The sequence below is a fragment of the Hyperolius riggenbachi genome, chromosome 5, assembly GCF_040937935.1.
Source record: "Hyperolius riggenbachi isolate aHypRig1 chromosome 5, aHypRig1.pri, whole genome shotgun sequence".
Lineage (NCBI taxonomy): Eukaryota > Metazoa > Chordata > Amphibia > Anura > Hyperoliidae > Hyperolius > Hyperolius riggenbachi.
Window position 1 is genome coordinate 437,637,387 of NC_090650.1, and position 17,474 is coordinate 437,654,860.

Here is a 17,474-nt window from a genome sequence, read left to right on the forward strand (position 1 = left end):
GTACCCCAAGAAGGCAACTGAGGTTACTTCGAAGAGGCATTTCTCCAGTTTGGCGTAAAGTTGATTCTGTCTTAATTTCTCTAGCACAAACTTAACATGTCTGCGATGTTCAGAAAGATTGGATGAAAAGATCAGTATATCATCCAGATAGACTAGGACGAACTTCCCCAACACCTCCCTGAACACCTCGTTAATTAACTCCTGGAAGACAGCCGGAGCGTTACACAACCCGAAGGGCATCACTAGGTACTCGTAATGCCCGTCGGGCGTGTTAAAGGCCGTCTTCCATTCGTCACCATCTCTGATACGCACCAGGTTGTATGCACCTCTCAGATCTAGCTGTGAGAAAATCTTGGCGTTAGTCACCTGAGTGAATAAATCGTCAATTAAAGGTAGAGGGTAGCGATTTTTCACCGTGATCTTATTCAGGCCTCTATAATCAATGCAAGGGCGAAGGCCTCCATCTTTTTTCTTTACAAAAAAAGAATCCTGTCCCTGCTGGTGAACGGGAGGGGTGGATGAACCCTTTAGCCAGGTTTTCTCTGATGTATTCCTGCATAGCTAGTTTCTCAGGCCCAGACAGATTATAGAGGTGGCCCCTGGGCAGCATACAACCAGATCTCAAATCAATGGGACAATCAAAGGTACGATGGGAAGGAAGTTTATCTGCTGACTTGGGACAGAAAACGTCCGCAAATTCTGCGTATTGTCTTGGCACACCTGCAACCTTAATGCTGGTATTACCCATGGTTACTTTCGCTAAACAATGATGATAACAATGGGTTGACGAGCTCGTTAGCTGACCTGAAACCCAGTCTATCTGAGGGGAGTGAAGTTGTAACCAGGGCATGCCAAGAATGACGGTGGAGGTTGCAATGCGCAAGACCAGAAATTGCAGATTCTCCTCATGCAATACCCCAACCCGGAATTTTAAATTCGGAGTACGAGACAGAGGATGTTTACTCTGCAGAGGAGAGTCATCTACAGCAGTGACCAATATTGGTTGATCCAATGGGAGTATCGGAATACCCAATTTCTTTGCAAACTCGTAATCTATAAAGTTAGCCGCTGAACCAGAGTCAATGAAGGCCTCAGCGGTAACAGTCTGACCCTTCCATGTGACAGAACAAGGAAGGAGTAAACGATTGTTGTCTATGGGTAAAGACTGCGTGCCTAGGGTATTACCCCTGACTACACCTAGGCGGCAGCATTTCCCGACTTCTTGGGACAATTCTGCACTCTATGGCCCTCCTCTGCACAGTACAAACAGAGCTGTTCTGCTTTCCTGCGACTCCTCTCTGTCCGTGTCAACCTGGAGTGACCAATTTGCATTGGTTCTGGCTGAGGTGAGACGGGTGGAGGAGAGGCGTAAGAGACATATCTGACCGTGTTCCTACTACGGGTTTGCTTTTGATACTGTAAACGGCAATCAACCCGTACTACTAAGGAGATTGCCTCATCGATAGTTTTAGGTTCAGGGTGTCCCAACATCAATTCAGAAACTGCGTCTGACAACCCTGATAGAAAACAATCTAACAGTGCGAAAGGGCCCCACCTAGCTGAGACAGACCACTTCCTGAATTCAGCTGCATAGACTTCTACAGGATCCCTGCCTTGACGCAAGGTCTTTAGCTTCTGCTCAGCAGTAGAGGCAATGTCCGGATCATCATAAATTATGGCCATAGACTTAAAAAAACTCCTCTACTGATGTCAGTGCCTTGTGCCCTGTCTGTAGGCTATAGACCCAAGTTTGAGCATCCCCTGACAGCAGGGTCTTAATAAAGGTAATTCTCTGTGCCTCTGTTCCTGACAAGTTAGGTCTTAGTTCAAAATACCACATTATATGATTCTTGAAATTCTGAAAGTCAGATCTATGACCAGAAAACCTTTCTGGTACAGACATACGTAAGTCTGTAACTGGAGGAGATCGCACTGAATTTACAGCCGTCTGAAGGACCTGCAGAGACCCAGATAAAGCAGAGATCTGGGCCTGCTGACCATCCAGCACTCTGATGAAATTCTCCACCGAGGTGGTGAGTGTATCAAGATGGCTGTTAAGTGCGTCCATTTTGTTTTTCTGGTCTGCCGTTCTGTAAAGATCGGTGTCAACACACAGAGAGAATCTGATTATTGGTGATCTGCAGTATCACCAAGAATACAGATATATACCCGATTATTAATGATCTGCAGAATCACCAATAATACAAGTATAATTAACCTCTGGACATCTGACAAGTGTAAGTGTTTTGGTGCGACAGTATATGAGCCAGTGATTCCCTGACTGTTGGGAATCAGACTCTACTGCAGTCAAAGGACTCCTTTGAGATGGAGTCCCTGACTGGATTGCAGAGAGGTCCCTTTGGGAGATAGGGAGTCTCTGCAGCTACTGAACACCCCAGGAGGGGGTATCAGTTAGAAAGGTCGGCCAGGCCGGGTCGGCAACACACGAGCAGATTAGGTACAGAGACAGAAGGCTGATTCGGTAACCCGGGACAGGCAGGGTTGGCAACAAGTAATCAGATAGGCCTAGGTACCGAATCAGAGAGCAGAAGGAAGGTCAGGAGAGCAATAGGTCATAACAGATATCAAACAGATGCCTAGTCTAGAGTGTGAGGTCCGTGGTCTCAACACCCAGGGACTGGTCTAAGATATACACAACGATGATACAGTATCCCTAGTCTTGGGTGTGAGGTCCGTGGTCTCAACACCCTGGAACTAGTCTTAAGTATAACACAACAATAACACAGTATTCTGGCTAAGTGTGGATTCCCAGGTCCACCTGGTTCCACCATACTGGAGGATCTGACTAAGGTCTGAGTGCTAACACATAAGCATTCGCAACGGCAGACAACTGGCAACTGACAGGGAGGAAGTATATATAGCAAGGTGCTCCTCAGCACCACCCAGTCCCAGTCAGCCAATCACCCGCTGTTCTGGGATCAGCTGATCGTCCAGATCAGCTGATCCTTCTCCTATTGGCATAAAAGGCTTGCCTGTTAGCGCGCGCGCGCAGCTCTCCATCTGTGTGCACTACTAGGTTCAGACAAACCAGGCGCATGTTGTTGCGGAGAAACCGCCGGTCTGAACGCGGCACCAGCCGCCTCATTGTCAGACCGCGCGGCGGTGTCTCTGGACTCCGTTTCAATCCCACTCCTATTGGCATGAAGGGCTTGCCTGTTAGTGCGTGCGCACGTAGCTCTCCATCTGTGTGCACTACTAGGCTCAGACAACCCAAGCGCACGTTGCTGCGGAGAAACCGCCGGTCTGAACGCGGCACCAGCCGCCTCGCTGTCAGACCATGCGGTGGAATCTCCGCACTCCATTACAGATTAATATTCAGAAAAGTGGGTGGAGCCTAAAAAAGCCAATCAAAATCACCTGTTGATTTTCAAGGGGAATATTAAAATTGCTGCCATTCTTGCACTGTTAATGGCACAAGCCTCAAACCTGCTACAGTTAGTCATTGGTGTTCAAATTCAGTAAAGGGGACAGGGCCACAACCGTTTCACTACTTGGGAAAATACAAATGGTTGATGCCAAGGACCCCAAAGCTCACAAACTTGGTCATTGAGTGACTTTGTGTCCAGGTTACAAAAAGTAGGCGGAGCCAAAACCAAATTTCACTGGGAAAATGTAGACTGCAGGCCTTCTTACACTGTTAATGGCAGGGTTCCCAAACTTTGCCCAGATGGTCACTGGGTGACTGAGATTAATATTCAGGGAAGTGGGTGGAGCCCATAATAGCCAATCAAAATTCACCTGTTGATTTTCAAGGGGAATATTTAAATTGCTGCCATTTTTACACTGGTAATAGCAGATGTCTCAAACCTGCTACAGTTGGTCATTGGGTGACTGGGGTTCAAATGCTGGAGAGGGGCAGAGCCACAAACAGCCAATCTGATTTGTTTAATTTCTATGGGAATATACAAATTATTGATGCTAAAGACCCCAAAGCTCACAAACTTGGTCATTGAGTGTTTGTGCATTAGGGTTAGAAGAAGTGGGCGGAACCAACACCAGTCAAATACATACCCGGGCAACGCCGGGTCATCAGTGGGTGGAGACAAATACAAATTTCACTGGGAATGGGAGGGTTCTTAAACTTTTCACAGTTGGTCACTCAGTGAATGGGATTAATATTCAGAAAAGTGGGTGGAGCCTACAAAAGTGTATAAAGAGACTCCGTAACAAAAATTGCATCCTGTTTTTTATCATCCTACAAGTTCCAAAAGCTATTCTAATGTGTTCTGGCTTACTACAGCACGTTCTACTATCACCATCTCTGTAATAAATCAACTTATCTCTCTCTTGTCAGACTTGTCAGCCTGTGTCTGGAAGACTGCCAAGTTCTTCAGTGTTGTGGTTCTGCTATGAACTCCCCCTTCCAGGCCCCTCTATGCACACTGCCTGTGTATTATTTAGATTAGGACAGCTTCTCTCTTCTCTCTTATCTTTTACAAGCTGGATAAATCGTCCTCTGAGCTGGCTGGGCTTTCACATACTGAGGACATTCAGACAAGGGCAAAGCTGTTTGCAGGAAGAAAAGAGCAGCCTGAAACTTCAGTGCATGAGAACAGGGGGAAAGAAACACACAAATGATCTCTTGAGATTCAAAAGGAAGGCTGTATACAGCCTGCTTGTGTATGGATGTATTTTCTATGTGTGGACATACTGTACATCAACCTACTTCCTGTTTTGGTGGCCATTTTGTTTGTTTATAAACAAACTTTTAAAAACTGTTTTTAACCACTTTTAATGCGGCGTGGAGCGGCGAAATTGTGACAGAGGGTAATAGGAGATGTCCCCTAACGCACTGGTATGTTTACTTTTGTGCGATTTTAACAATACAGATTCTCTTAAAGCTTCACCTATTGCTTCTCAAGGGAATATTTAATTGCTACCATTCTTGCACTGTTAATGGCACAGGCCTCAAACCTGGTACAGTTGGTCATTGGGTGACTGGGGTTCAAATTCAGAAAAGGGGGTGGAGCCACAAACAGTCAATCAGATTTTTTCATTTCATTGCAAACTATTGATGCCAAAGACCACAAAGCTCACAAACTTGGTCATTGAGTAATTGTTAGGGTTAGAAAAAGTGGGTGGAGCCGACACCTGCCAAATACATACCTGGGCAACGCCGGGCAATCAGCTAGTATATATATATATATACTCCTCCTGCTATCTACTTAGGTTGACTGCAGCCAAGGCTTGGGTCATATTCAGGACACCGTAGTAGATAGACATTGCTTACTTAATTTGTATTTGCAATTGCATTCTTACACATGGGTACCTATCCATATAGAGCAGCCTTTCTCAACCTATCTACCCTGGAGGAACCCTGCAAATAACTTTTGGATCTCAAGGAACCCCTGCATTTATTTTGCAGGAGGCGTGGCCTTTAAAAGGTCTGGCTGGTATGGCTGTTTATTTCACTTCCTCCTAGTACACTGCCACTCATTATACTGTACCACCTATTATAGTGTGCTTTATTATACTGCGAAATGCCAAGAAACCCCTGCAGAGTACTTAAGGAATCCTGGTTGAGAAAGCCTGCTCTAGAGGGTTGTGTCCCTCCTGTGTTAGTCAGCCTGCAGTCCGGTTGAAACCTTGTTACAGAACTACACCTGATAAACAATGCTGTATAAATCTAATGAAGTATCTAAAGCGCCCCCTGCAGGATACAATCAGTAAATATTGTGATACTTAATGCTTCCTTTCAGTAATTATAACATTTTTAATATGAATCCTGCATATAAGGAAAAGCTATAGAAATAATCTGCCTCATGTCACAGTACAGAGTATAGAGAATATTATCAGTGACAGATAAACAAATACAAGTATAATCATGTGACAATAAATAAGGAATTCAGGATATAATTATTCAGGACAGGAAACAGAAATTGTCCCTGGAAATCACAGACGGCTAGTAAGGATTGGCTGGACAATGAGGTAATCACAATTCTCTCCCTGTGATGTCACCAGTGGGCAGATCTCTCACTTCCCCTGATTCCCCCCAGATATCTTTATACAACCTCCCCCTACACCTAACCCAGCATGGAGGGGCTCAGTGAAGGTGGCAGTGAAGGTGTGGAGGTGTCTGATGGGGTCACACAGGGCATGAAAGGAGATCTGCCCAGCCTCATAATCCAGACATATCCTGACTCTATCACTGGGGATCCCATCAGGTAACTGGATCTCTTTCCTGTTATGTTTCACTGAGTACTGATTACCCAACCTGCACAAACCCCAGGACTTGTTATTCCCTCCAATCAGTGACTGATCTCCTTCCCTGTCTATACTGGGGTAACACATCCCGACTCTCCACCATATTGATCCTCCAACATCCACTTCCCAGTAATGTCGCCCTGAGGACAAACTCCGGCTGCTCAACACTTGGGGCCAATCCTGAAATCTCTCTGATGTTTCTAGGCGGATCTGGCTTCTGTGTGACCTGAATGCCATTTTCTTGTCACCTGATACACGTAGATCATTACTAGCTGTGTTTACATCCAGTAATATGTCTGCAGGCCGTACATGGATATAGATCCCTCCGGTTACCCCAGACAGGATATCAGCCAGTCCTGTGTGTAATGTGCGTGAGATGCCGGCCACATCCAGATCCCCTCCATCATGGAGCTGCTTATCATGTCTGTCCTCCGTGTCACACAAGTCACCTGTGTGTGATTCCTGTAAGACAGTCAGTGGATCAGTCATGTGACACAGCTCCTCAATGTGACGCATCTTCCTGGACAGCTCGGCCTTCTTTATCTCCAGCTGTCTGATGATGTCATCATTGCATTGTACCTGCCTCATGATATCACTCAGGACTCTCTTCTCCAGCTCCTCCAGCCGTCTCCTGAGGTCTCTAAACAGGGCAGTGACTCTCTCTTTCTCACCATCTGCTTTTTCTTGTGCTTTTCTCCTGCGTTCCTCCAGACTCTGGACTCTTTTCTCAGCCTCCGCTGTCTCTGCCATCAGTTTCTGCAGATCATTTCTCAGCTTCTTCTTCTTCTTCTTAGTGGCCTCCTGTAGTGTCTCCACCTGGTGTCCCCGATGTTCTTCATCCAGTCTGCAGGACACACAGACACAGGCAGCATCCTCAGTGCAGTAATACTTCAGTATTTTCTTATGGACGGAGCATTTCTTGGTCTCCGGGGAGGTGGTGGGGGCACATAAGACGTGTTTTGGTGCCTTGCTGTGGACTCTCAGGTGATTATCACACAGAGAAGCGTCACAGTGCAGACAGGCCATAACAGCCGGTACAGGAGAATGGATACAGTAAGTACAACGGACTCCGGCCTCCTCCTGATCTGGCTGAGTAGTCAGGAAACGCTCTGCTATGTTCCTCAGAGCAATGTTCCTGTGTAATGCAGGCCGCTCCTTGTACTCCTCTCTACATTCAGGACAGGAATATCCTGCAGACCCCTCCTGTGAGTCCAGCACACGATCAATACAGACCCGGCAGAAGTTGTGGCCACATCTCAGGCTTACAGGATCTGTATAAATGTCCAGGCAGAGGGAACACTCGAGCTCCTCGCTCAGATCAGCAGACGCCATCGCTAGTAGCAGGAGAGGAAACAAACTAAAAGTCTCTGTTTCTCAGAATCCAGAAGAACCAGTTACTTATTATCTCCCTGGGGGAGGGGTGAGGTCAACACTAAAATATTAGATCTCTCTCACTCCCACACATGTGCCAGTCACATTACATATACCCCATTTACCTCAACTTAGCAGTAACACAGGCAGCTGTCTAACACTCGGGGCTCATCTTACTTAAGGAGGGGGCTTTATAGCTTCCCCGGTGGTAAGGACGAGCCTGATTTATCCAGGGAAAAATAGTTGAAAATGGTATAGACAAGTCAGACTTGTCCAGCAGATCTAAGGCTCAGTTTCCATCTGTAACTGAGCCATGTGCGGCCAATGTGTACAGACAGTGTAGTGTCTGCTCTGATGCTTCACTGTGGTTGGCTAGAGCCCGGGACTTATGTTTTACCCCCAGGCCCGGATTTACATCACACTTCATCCCTCCATGAACCTACAAGCACGCACCGAACCGCACCGCAAGTGTGCTGGCTGGCCCAGGTGTCACTCCTCCCTTACTTCCCTTGCCTGTCATAGGTAGCTACAGGTGCCCCTTAGCATTAGGTAGCCAGTACCCTCAGTATTAAGTAGCTAGAGGTGCCCCCAAGTATTAGGTGACTAGAGGAACCCCCAACTGAAGGGACATCTAGTCAATGGAATGCTGAGAGCTCGGTAAGCAACCTCTCATTTACACTCTGCTTAGGACTGCATAGATAAGGGGGAGGGAGGGGCACTAGTGGAGTGCAGTGAGACGCCTTTCTACCTCCAGGTGCCTGTAGGCACATGCCTACAGTGCCTTATGGTAAATCCAGCCCTGGTTATCCCCCTTAAAGGGGAACTGAAGTAAGAGGTATACAGAGCCATATTTATTTCCTTTTAATCAATGCCAGTTGCCTGGCAGCCCGGCTGGTCTATTTCTCTGCAGTAGTGTCTGAATAACACCAGAAACAAGCATGCAGCTATTCTTGTCAGATCTGACTTTAAAGTCTGAAACACCTGTTCTGCTGCATGCTTGTTCAGGGGCTATTGCTAATAGTATTAGAGGCAGAGGATCAGCAGGGCTGCCAGGCAACTGGTATTGATTAAAAGGAAATAAACATGGCAGCCTCTGTATACCTCTTACTTCAGTTCCCCTTTAAGCTACAGTATATGGTGAACGCATCCGCCTGTCCAGGATTATCGCTCAGTGCACAGAGGTGCGGCCGCTTATCCCACGGATCCGTTGCAGACTGACAAGTGTGAATATCTCCTATTCGTAAAATAGGAGCCATTCACTCTCAGTTTTGCGATGAGTGGAGAACGGACAAAAAATTTCTGAAGTGGGAACGCTGTCTCCCTAAGTCAGGGTTCTGTTTTTTTCCACATGCTTTTTTTTTCATATTAAAATTTGCATTTGTATGCAAATTTTTGCATGCTCTGGATGCTGATAGTTTGCACACGGACACAAATTTTATTGCAAAAATGAGACGTTGTCTGCCGAGTAGGGAAATTGTGGCCTGGCAGAAAGGGATAATTACGTTTTCTGTATTTTTTGGACTATAAGACGCACTTTTTTCCCCCCAAAATGGGGGAGAAAGCTGCTGGGCCCCCTCCTGTCCTCGGTGTCCTGCTCCACTCCTCCTCTGTGAATACTAGTAGCGGCGGCAGCTGCGGGAATCACATACCTCATCCTTGGAGGCCGCCACTTGTCTCTCTCACTGCTTCCCTCTGGCAGTGGTTGTGTCTATAATGACGTGACCAGAAAGTGCCAGCACTAGAGGGAAAGGAGTGGAGCAGCTCATCACCACAGGCTCCAGCAATGAGGTGAGTGACAGCAGCTATCACTAATTAAATGCATGCAGGAGCACATGGGACACGGAGGGGGACATCAGGAAGAAACTAAGGGGGGTCATCAAAGAACACAAAGGGGGACTGTGAGAAAACGCGGAAAAGCCGCCGCGGGTGCTCAGAGCAAGGCGGCTGATTCCGCATCTAACGCGGCAGTTTGCACGCATAGGCCTACATCTGCTAGTATGGCCGAACGCGGAGAAACCGCCGCATGTCCTGAGAACAAGACTACTGATTCCGCGTCCAAAGCGGCGGTTTGCACGCATAGGCCTACATCTGTCAGTATGGCCGAACGCGGACAAACCGCCGCATGCTCTGATTGTGGTGCGGCTGCTTCTGCGTCCAGCGGGGTGGGTGGTACACAACACATGGCTGGTGTGGCTGGGACTGATAGTCCACACAGGTTCAGAAGGACGCGCGCGCGCGTTGAGAGGCAGAACTTTTATGACAGCCAGAAGAGAGTCAGCTGACCAAGCTGGTCAGCTGACAATCCAACCAGTTCCCATTGGTCCAGCACTTAGGGGAGGCGCTGGAGAGTGCTGTACTATATATACTGGGTGCTGGTCATTCTCTGGTTGTCTGCCGTTGCGATCACTACGTGGAAGCACTCAGACCTTTTTGTCAGAATCTGTGTTATTCTCTAGACCAGTTCCAGGGTGTTGATGATCACGGACCTCACACCCCAGACTAGGAATACTGTATATCATCTCTGTTATATCTCAGACTAGTTCCAGGGTGTTGATGATCAAGGAGCTCACACCCAAGACTAGGACTTGTACTATCATTCTGTTATACTTCAGACTAGTTCCAGGGTGTTGATGATCACGGAACTCACACCCAAGACTAGGCATTGTTTATTATCTGTTATGACCTTCTGCTTTCCTGACCACTCTTCTGATCACTGATTTGGTACTTCGCTATATCTGATACTCTGTTGCCAAACCCTGCGTGTTTTAGGATTACCAAATCAGTCTCCTGTCTGTGTACCTTATCTGTCTGTGTGTTGACGACCTGGCTTGCCCGACCTCGAGAGCTATCTCCCCAGCAGTGGCGGCTCCAGGAAATTTTTTTAGGGGGTGCTATGCAGGTGCTGGACCAATTTCCGGGGGAGCTGACAAAAAATGGGTGTTGCTACAACCTGCGGCGCGCGAAGCGCGCCGCGGCGAAAAAATGGGCGTGGTCATGACTGGATGAGGGCGGGGCTAACTGTAATTTAAAGTGAACCCAGGGTGAGAGTGATATGGTGGCTGCCATATTTATTTCCTTTTAAACAATACTAGTTGCCTGGCAGCCCTGCTGATCTATTTGGCTGTAGTAGTGAACTGAATTACACCAGAAACAAGCCATGCAGCTAATCTTGTCAGTTCTGACAATATTGTCAGAAACCCCTGACCTGCTGCATGCTTGTTCAGGGTCTATGGTTGAAAGAATAAGAGGCAGAGGACCAGCACGGCAGCCAGGCAACTGGTATTGCTTAAAGGGAGATAAATATGGCAGCCTCAATATTATTCTCACCTCGGGTTCCCTTTAAAAGTGCAACGCAAAGACAGAGGGCCCAAGTTTTGGTGACCCTTTTCCCAGAAAATTCACATAATTGTGCAGGTTTTCTCAAGAAAATACACGTAATGTGAGCAGATTTTAACAAAAAACGTCCAATGACCCCAATATGCACAATCGTTATCAGATATGGCTCCAATATGCACAATCGGTAGCAGATATGACCCCAATATGCACAATCGGTAGCAGATATGACCCCAATATGCACAATCGGTAGCAGATATGACCCCAATATGCACAATCGGTAGCAGATATGGCCCCAATATGCACAATCTGTAGCAGATATGGCCCCAATATGCACAATCGGTAGCAGATATGGCCCCAATATGCACAATCGGTAGCAGATATGACCCCAATATGCACAATCGGTAGCAGATATGACCCCAATATGCACAATCGGTAGCAGAAATGACCCCAATATGCACAATCGGTAGCAGAAATGACCCCAATATGCACAATCGGTAGCAGAAATGACCCCAATATGCACAATCGGTAGCAGAAATGACCCCAATATGCACAATCGGTAGCAGAAATGACCCCAATATGCACAATCGGTAGCAGAAATGACCGCAATATGCACAATCGGTAGCAGAAATGACCCAAATATGCACAATCGGTAGCAGAAATGACCCCAATATGCACAATCCGTAGCAGATATGACCCCAATATGCACAATCCGTAGCAGATATGACCCCAATATGCACAATCCGTAGCAGATATGACCCCAATATGCACAATCCGTAGCAGATATGACCCCAATATGCACAATCCGTAGCAGATATGACCCCAATATGCACAATCCGTAGCAGATATGACCCCAATATGCACAATCCGTAGCAGATATGACCCCAATATGCACAATCCGTAGCAGATATGACCCCAATATGCACAATCAGCATCACCTGAAAAAGAAACGAAAAACCCATTTACTCACCTACAGCCAGAAGACCTTCTTTCCCGACCTCCTGTCCCGAGTCCCGACCTCATTGTGGCGCGCAGCGCCCGCGCGCCCATGATCCTCTTCCTTCCCGACGTCACGACGAGACTTCCTGCCTGCATGCAGAGAGCAGGGCTACGGGAAAATGGCCGCCCGAAGCCATGCACTGCAGACTCGAAGTCTGCAGAACAGGGCTCCGGGCGGCCATCTTACCGTAGCCCTGCTCTGCTGCTTCGGGCTGCCGCTGTGAACTGACTTGGCGTCTTTTAGACGCCTGAAGTCAGTTCACTCCAGGGGGTGCTTTGGGGGTGCTTGGACGATTCTAGGGGGTGCTCGAGCACCCCCTTGCACCCCCCTGGCGCCGCCCCTGCTCCCCAGTTAAGAGATAGTTCACATATCTGTTAGTGACACCCCCCCTTGGTGTCACTCACACTCTTGTCCTTCCTATTCCCAGTCTGGTCACTCCCTTGGGAGTTCTCTGACCATAGGAAGGAACTTGTTCTTTGTGCAGTCAGGCCCGGATTTCTGCAAAGGCCACAAAGGCCACAGCCTAGGGCGATACAATCAGATAAGATCAGAAGGGCGGCAGGACTTGGAGAGAGAAGAGGTCATATGTCAAAGTAAATCATCTCCTCTGTTCCCGCAGCGCAGCCATCCAGCGTCCTGCTCTGCACTAATAGCTGAATTCTAGAGTTCCCCAATCCCTGCACCTCTCACTTCCTGATGTGTTATAACAATCAGGATTAATCATAAATGTCACCTGATGATCCAATTATGATCGACATACAGTACAAGTGGATGTGAGAAATACCAGGGATTTACATTACAAAGCAGATAAAACTAAGTTCCGCTGAGTTCTAATGCAGGCATTCACAAACATTTCTGCTAGTTTATTTGCCTTCTTTTTTTACAGCTGTGACACTGACCCCAGCAGTTGTAAATTACACTTTCTTATCTAGCCGTAATTTATTGCTTTTTTTTCTTCCTAGCCAGTGATCACGTCTCTGTTTAAGTTAACTCTTTCCTGACTCATTTTCTGTCCGTCAGCTCCGACCATCTATGAGAACTGCTGCAGCCTGGAATTAAAATGCTGTATGCTTCCGTTTCATTGCTAAACTGGTACTGTCACCTGAGCTGTTACTACCTGTATGCTAGTGTGTATGTTTTGGCATCCTTCTGCTTTCCTGTAGCATTAGAGCATTCTACCATCTTAGCCATCAGCAAAAGCAGAGAGTTTTGAATCAGGATGATACCATTTATTGGCTTAAAAGAAAAAGAGTAATCGTTCTGCTAATAAGCCTTCTTCATACTTTGTTGCTGTATACTGCCAATATGTTATTATTATGTACATTCAGCATTCAAAAGAGATACGTAGATGTTTCAGCAAATAAAAATAATTGTCATTCAGATGCTTTAAAGTGGAGCTGAACTCTTGCACAGGACAGAAGGAAAACAGAAAAATGCACCCTGTATGTATTTAGAGAGCCTTTCGGGCAGGCCTAGGGCACTGGTAAGTACAAATCCGGCCCTGTGTGCAGTATCTCTTACTGCCTCATCACCTGCTTGGCAGGTGCGGTCCTCAAAGTATTACTGTTGCACCAAACACTCTTATCACTCAGGTGTCCAGAGGTTAGTGATATACCTGATTATCGGTGATACTGCAGATCATCAATAATCAGGTATATATCTGTATTTTTGGTGATACTGCAGATCACCAATAATCAGACCCTCTCTGTGTTACACCGATCGTTACAGTCAGATACTTACCTAAGGGGAGGGAAGGCTCTGGGTCCTATAGAACCTTCCCTCTCCTCTCTCCCGGTGCCCTCGGTGCAGCGCTGTCCCCGGGAGCAGTATTCAACCAATTCAGTCAAATACTGCTCGCTCTGCTGCCGAAGGAGGCTTCGGAAAGTCTTCGGAAAGTCTGTGTGTGCGCCGTATGGAGCCGCCTGTCTTCGGGAGGACTAGGCTCTTGGAAGACTTCTGAAGTCCCCCGCAGTGGGAGATTCAAACACGGGAGCCAACGCTGCACCGAGGGCACCAGGAGAGGAGAAGGAAAGCTCATTAGGACCCAGAGTCTTCCCTCTCCTTAGCAAAGTATGTGGTTTCTTTTTTTTATTACAGACTCTGAATGACTTTAAGCATCCAAGGGTTTTCTTATATATTTAAACATTTACAAAGTCGGTTGAATGTTTTACTGTCTCTAATCAGTAGCAGCCTATTAAGAGTCCCAGAGTTAGAAAAAGGTCAATATTTCATGTATTTTATCTCTCCCTGCCCTAAGAAGTTGTATTCTGCCAGGAAAACTTTTATGGCTGTAATTTGCTTATCAGTGTTGTTTACTGTATTCCTGACAAGACAGAAGCTGTCATTTCCATGTCCAGAAATTAACTCTTTCAGGCAGCATAATAAAACAAGTAAAACAGCCTGGTTATTAATATGTTTTGTACTGTACGTACATACACTTGTTTATCTCATCATGTCACCTGTCGCCTCGGGCACACTTTAAGAACAAATTAATGATGATTGTAATCAACAAATAATGATTTCGCTAAATTTCGCATACATTTTCGCAGTTACGCTTATACGTAATTACGATTTGCAAATTCAATTGATTCGGTGTAGTCATTCGTAATTTCTCATAAAATTTTGCGTAATTCCGTGCCGACTTTAGCAGTGAATAGCGAAGCCCCCATACATGCTATTGACACCAAAATTGCTACATATGTTGGAGAATCGCATGTATAGGTCAAAAAAAGAATTTTCCAAAGAGACCTTGTAGTTTTTGAGAAACTCGATTTTAAAAATGCAAGTAAAAATGGTTTTAAAACTCAGAAAAATGACAGTTTAAAAACCTTTTTTTCTTTGCATTTTTGAAATCGAGTTTCTCAAAAACTACAGGGTCTTTTTGGAAAATTCTTTTTGTGACTTATACCCACTATTCTGCTTAACAGATGTAGCAATTTTGTAGAAATAGCATGTACTGGGGGCCTTTCCTATTAAGTCGGCACTCCCCCGGTTAACCCCCCGCGTGCCTCGCTATCCCCGTTGTATATATTTCCCCCAGTGTCAGCAGCAGCGGCGGCGGTGGCTTACCAGATCCATGCCGCCGCGAGGACTGCAGACACCCGGCTACTCCATGTGTTTCCTCTACTTCGCGGCTTGTACTGATTGCATCATCAGTAGCCACGAAGTAGAAGAAACAGATGGAGTAGCCGGGTGTCTGCAGTCCTCGTGGCGGCATGGATCTGGTAAGCCACCGCCGCTGCTGCTGACACTGAGGGAAATATATACAACGGGGATAGCGAGGTACGCGGGGGGTTAACTGGGGGAGACGCACGCATTGCGGGGGGCAAGAAATGATCACATGGGGAGAGCATAGATTGAAACATGAGAAGACAGGACACATGGGGAGACGGACACATACGGGAGACAGGACACAGAAGGACATATGAGGAGAAGGGGTAGTCAGGACACATGGGGAGAAGGGGCACACAGGACCCATAGGGAGACAGACACAGAAGGACATATGAGGAGAAGGGGTAGTCAGGACACATGGGGAGAAGGGGCACACGGAGAAGGGGCACACAGGACACATGGGCAGACACCATTTGAGGATAACATGTACAAGACGCCTCTGGAATATGGATGCACCAGGTTAATTTTATATATTTATTTCCCCTGGTTTTAGCCCTCTTAACCTGGGTGCATCTTATATTCCGGAGCGTCTTATACGGCGGAAAATACGGTACGTGAAATTTTGAAATACTACTTTTACATACGAAATTAATTACGATTTTCTCTGAAATTTCGCATTAGGATTACGATGCGGAATTGCGAAATTTCAGCCCACCACTGGAACAAATATCAGATTATTTCGTGGAGGAGAATGTATTCATCATTAGGTTTACAGGGTGGGAAACTGAAGAAGACATAGATGATATTATCAAAAGCTTGCTGAGCTAGCCAATAAATGGTCTCCTCTTTATCTTCGCTTTCTGCTTCCACTGACGGGTAACCTGATACAAAGGTCTGCTATTAAAAAAATGATTGAGAGATGGAAGCCGTTACAGGCCTGTCCCTCTCCTCCCTAATCCCAACAATCCGCAAATCCCGATCGCTATTTATAGAAAGACGCCACACTTCACAAACGCTTTCTTCTCGATTCAACTCGGTGGACAGATGTCTTTTTTTTCCCTCAGCCTAACCATGTAACTACGAGTATTTTCTACAACTACCCAGAATCCCGCACAAGAAAAGCAGTAACTTTCATGTCGCTGTCTGTCAGCAGAGCGGCTATGTTCTGAAGTTTGATGGGGTCATTAAGTCACTTTACAGGTGACAACCGAGGAGCTTTCTCAAACGGCCGCTCACTTCGCTACTTTTTTTTATACGTATTTGAAGTTTTCCGCAAAGGCTTCTATTTCTGTGACATTTCACTTTTTCATTGTCCATCGGATGTCTGGAAATTCTAGTCATTTTCAGAAGAGCAAACTTTCAGATGTTTCTACACTAGGCGTTTGGCAGAAGAAGACGATTTAGACGAACGAGCTTGTCCGGCCACACAGAGAGGAGGTTCCGGGACAGGAGGGAGTTATATAATAGAAACAGTGGACAGATAAGGTGTTTAAAGATCCACTGAAGCGGAAAAAAAATTACAGTGGGATGCAAAAGTTTGGGCAACCTTTTTAATCGTCAGGATTTTCCTATATAAATCATTGGTTGTTACAATAAAAGATGTCAGTTAAATATATCATATAGGAGATACACACAGTGATATTTGAGAAGTGAAATGAAGTTTATTGGATTTACAGAAAGTGTGCAATAATAGTTTAAACAAAATTAGGCAGGTGCATAAATTTGGGCACCACAAAAAAGAAATGAAATCAGTATTTAGTAGATCCTCCTTTTACAGAAATTACAGCCTCTAAACGCTTCCTGTAGGTTCCAATGAGAGTCTGGATTCCAGACTTATAAAATTCTTCCTCTGTACCACGATGGTCGGAGCCATGCTTATGTGCTTTGAGTCCCATGGGAGAAAGCGCTTTACAAATGTTATTTGTTGTTGTTGTTGTTGTTGGATTCTGGTTGAAGGTATTTTGGACCATTCCTCTTTACAAAACATCTCTAGTTCATTCAGGTTTGATGGCTTCTGAGCATGGACAGCTCTCTTTATCTCACACCACAGATTTTCAATTATATTCAGGTCTGGGGGCTGAGATGGCCATTGCAGAACGTTGTACTTGTTCCTCTGCTTGAATGCCTTAGTGGATTCTGAGCAATGTTTAGGGTGTCAAAAACCTGAGCGGTTCTTGCCTTTTTCATGATTGCTAACTCAGTAAAGGACCAGCCTTTAAAGCGTTGCTATCATATAAATCCGGCATAGTGGGGTCTGAACCCTCTATAGCAGTAATTATAGATTGACGGTGTACCATGAAATGAATCAGAGCACTCAGTATATGATTTTATATAAAAATTGTATTTACTTATTATACAGCAATAGCATATATACAAAATATGAACAGTTCCAAGTAGTGTTTCTTTCTAACAGTATTCCATCTCATCAAGGGTT

At 46.0% G+C, this 17,474-nt stretch overlaps 1 protein-coding gene across 1 annotated transcript; it reads right to left on the reverse strand.

Annotated features, from left to right (window-relative positions):
- Positions 1 to 5,957: 5,957 nt before the first annotated feature.
- On the reverse strand, positions 5,958 to 15,146 carry LOC137519480 (E3 ubiquitin-protein ligase TRIM11-like). The gene is made up of 2 exons (XM_068238435.1): positions 14,999 to 15,146; positions 5,958 to 7,592 (listed from the first exon to the last, which is right to left on the reverse strand). Exons 1-2 carry the CDS (start codon positions 15,144 to 15,146, stop codon positions 5,995 to 5,997), a joined length of 1,746 nt encoding a protein of 581 aa, XP_068094536.1. The 3' UTR covers positions 5,958 to 5,994.
- Between the last annotated feature and the right edge of the window lie 2,328 nt (positions 15,147 to 17,474).